The sequence below is a fragment of the Etheostoma spectabile genome, chromosome 2 (assembly GCF_008692095.1).
Source record: "Etheostoma spectabile isolate EspeVRDwgs_2016 chromosome 2, UIUC_Espe_1.0, whole genome shotgun sequence".
NCBI classification, from domain to species: Eukaryota; Metazoa; Chordata; class Actinopteri; order Perciformes; family Percidae; genus Etheostoma; species Etheostoma spectabile.
The window spans coordinates 5,563,602-5,565,965 of NC_045734.1; the positions used below are offsets into that span (position 1 = coordinate 5,563,602).

Genomic DNA, 2,364 nt, shown 5'->3' on the forward strand with positions numbered 1-2,364 from the left:
CCCAGCACTTCATAGCACATCATAGATTAGTTTAAATTTGTCTGCAGGCTAAAATGTCTCTTACAACCATATCCTATCCATGCAGGGAGCACTTAAAAGGAGCGTTTCCATGACTTACAGAGGATCTTCTGGAAGGCTCTGCGGAAGTCCTGGTTGAAGATGGTGTAGATGACGGGGTTTAGCGAGCTGTTACAGTAGCCAATCCAAAAAAAGAACTTGAACAGCGTCTCCGGGATCTCGCACGGCTCCCGGCAGATTCCATACAAGCTGTAGGAGAAAAAAAACGGGAACCAGCAAACGACAAAAACGCCCATGACAACGGCGAGGACGAAGGTGAAGCGCTTCTCCCGAGCGGCGGAAACTTTCTTCCGATTGACGGTGCTCCGGCGCTTACGGCGAGACGAGAACAGCTCCATAGACTTGGAACTGGCACGCGACTTCCTGCTGGAGTATTTAGAGGCGGAGCTGGACTTCCTGTCTTTTATGTCGTCACGGTGATGTTTGGAGGAACTGGAACTCTTCTTAGGCTTCCCGTCTGACGAGCTGCTGTCGTCGAAGTCGTCGTCGTGGTCTGTCGGTGGGTGTTTGGGCTCATTGGCCAGAGGGGATCGGACTGCCTGCTCTTTGCAGTGTCCGTTCTTGCGGTCCTGCTCTTTCATGCTCTCGTCCCGGTTGGACTTTACTGACCCTCCTTTGCCTGCTTCGGCTTGGTCCATCCCATTCTCCAGCGGCGAGTCCACGTCCCTCTTCTTCTCTGACATACTTCTGGTCCTGGTCTTTGCCACTTGGTAGATCCGAATATAGACCAGGATCATGATGAGACAGGGGACAAAGAAAGAGCCAAGACTGGAGTAGAGGATGTACCAGGTCTCATCATTCAGGATACACTGGGGACTGGCCTCGCTGCTGCTTCTGTCCATTGATATCAGCGGTGGAAAGGAGATGACCGCTGAGATCAGCCACACCACCACAATCATCCCTTTCACTCTTTTAGGCGTTCTCTTTAAGTTATACTCGACCGCCTGTGTCACTGACCAGTACCTGTCCAAACTAATAGCGCACAGGTGAACAATAGAAGAGGTGCAGAACAAAACGTCCAGAGCCAGGTAGATGTCACACCAAATTTTGCCAAAAAACCAGAAGCCCATGAGTTCATTTGCCAAAGAAAAGGGCATGACCAGGGTGGCCACCAGTATGTCCGCACTGGCCAGGGAGACGAGAAACAGATTCTGAGGTGGCTTCAGAGCTCTGCTCGTTAAAACGGCGATAACAACCAAGACGTTCCCGACTATTGTAAACAAAATCAGAAAGCTGACAAGTCCGGCCAGAGCCCAGATAGCGATCTGGCTGTACTGGCTCTGAGAGGTAGAATTAGAGGAGATGTTTTCTGCCTGTATCCCGTCCCCCAGGCTGGAGCTATTTAAGAAATCCATTTTAAGTCTTCTTCTTTTTTTATCTTATCTTTTAAGGTATGCCTTTTAAAAAAAATAAAATGTGCGTAAATAATCTGTAGAAATTTCCAAATGGGATCTCAGCGTATATTGTACTACAGATATCTGCTGCAAATTGCATTTTTCTCCTCACCTGCGATCTTCCATCTCCTGCGTGGAAGTCTCTTTGGAAGAAGAGAGAGAGAGACTGACGCCGCGGGAGAGGGACAACGCAATGTGCAAAGTCTTTTAAGTCCTTATTCCAAAAACTAGAAGACAGAATGTCCATAGTTAGAGAGCGGGCTGCCTCCTCAACGCGTCCTCTCCCATCCCGAGCGCGCCCGCATCTCTCCACCTCCGCGTCCCCTCTGTGTCCTGAGAGAGGTTTGTAACAACCACGTGTCTTTTTAGGTCTTTTTTTTTTTACGTCAGAAAAAACTGGCAGGAACCCGCTTCGCCGCGGAGAGGTGATAAATGAGGGCGACTATTGGAGGACAGTCGAAAACGGTAAAATAAGCAAGCAAATATATATGCTGCTATATTAATGTGTTTTGCATATCGTTTATTTGGTCATATTTAGTAGGATCAGGCTGCTGCTGCTCCTGCTGGAGCGCTTGCTTCTTGTCCAGTTTATCTGCATTATTAGATTTATGGGATCAGCGACACTGCTGATTTGACTTTTGAAGGTCTGTCTCAGTGTGAAGAGCGTGCTCATGTCCTTTTTTAATAAGAAAAGTCAGCAGCAGGAGCTCTTAAGGGGAGGTCACGTTGCTGTCAGAACGCACAGGCTGACTGACAGCGGCGGAGTCCCGCACCAAGGAGAACACGCTCTGCTATGGCCTAATGTGCGCACACTGGGGGTCAGTGTTGTAACAGAAAGCCCCGGAGGGACCACACACACACACACACACACACACACACACACACACACACA

The 2,364-nt window shown here is 49.1% G+C and overlaps 1 protein-coding gene across 1 annotated transcript in view; it reads right to left on the minus strand.

Moving 5' to 3' along the window:
* The window catches only part of adra2c (adrenoceptor alpha 2C), a 2,990-nt gene extending 1,170 nt beyond the window's left edge, over positions 1-1,820 (minus strand). The window contains exon 1 of the mRNA XM_032527742.1: positions 119-1,820. Within this exon, the coding sequence (XP_032383633.1) occupies positions 119-1,433 (1,315 nt within the window). The 5' untranslated portion in view covers positions 1,434-1,820. The remainder of the gene's footprint in view (positions 1-118) is intronic.
* Between the last annotated feature and the right edge of the window lie 544 nt (positions 1,821-2,364).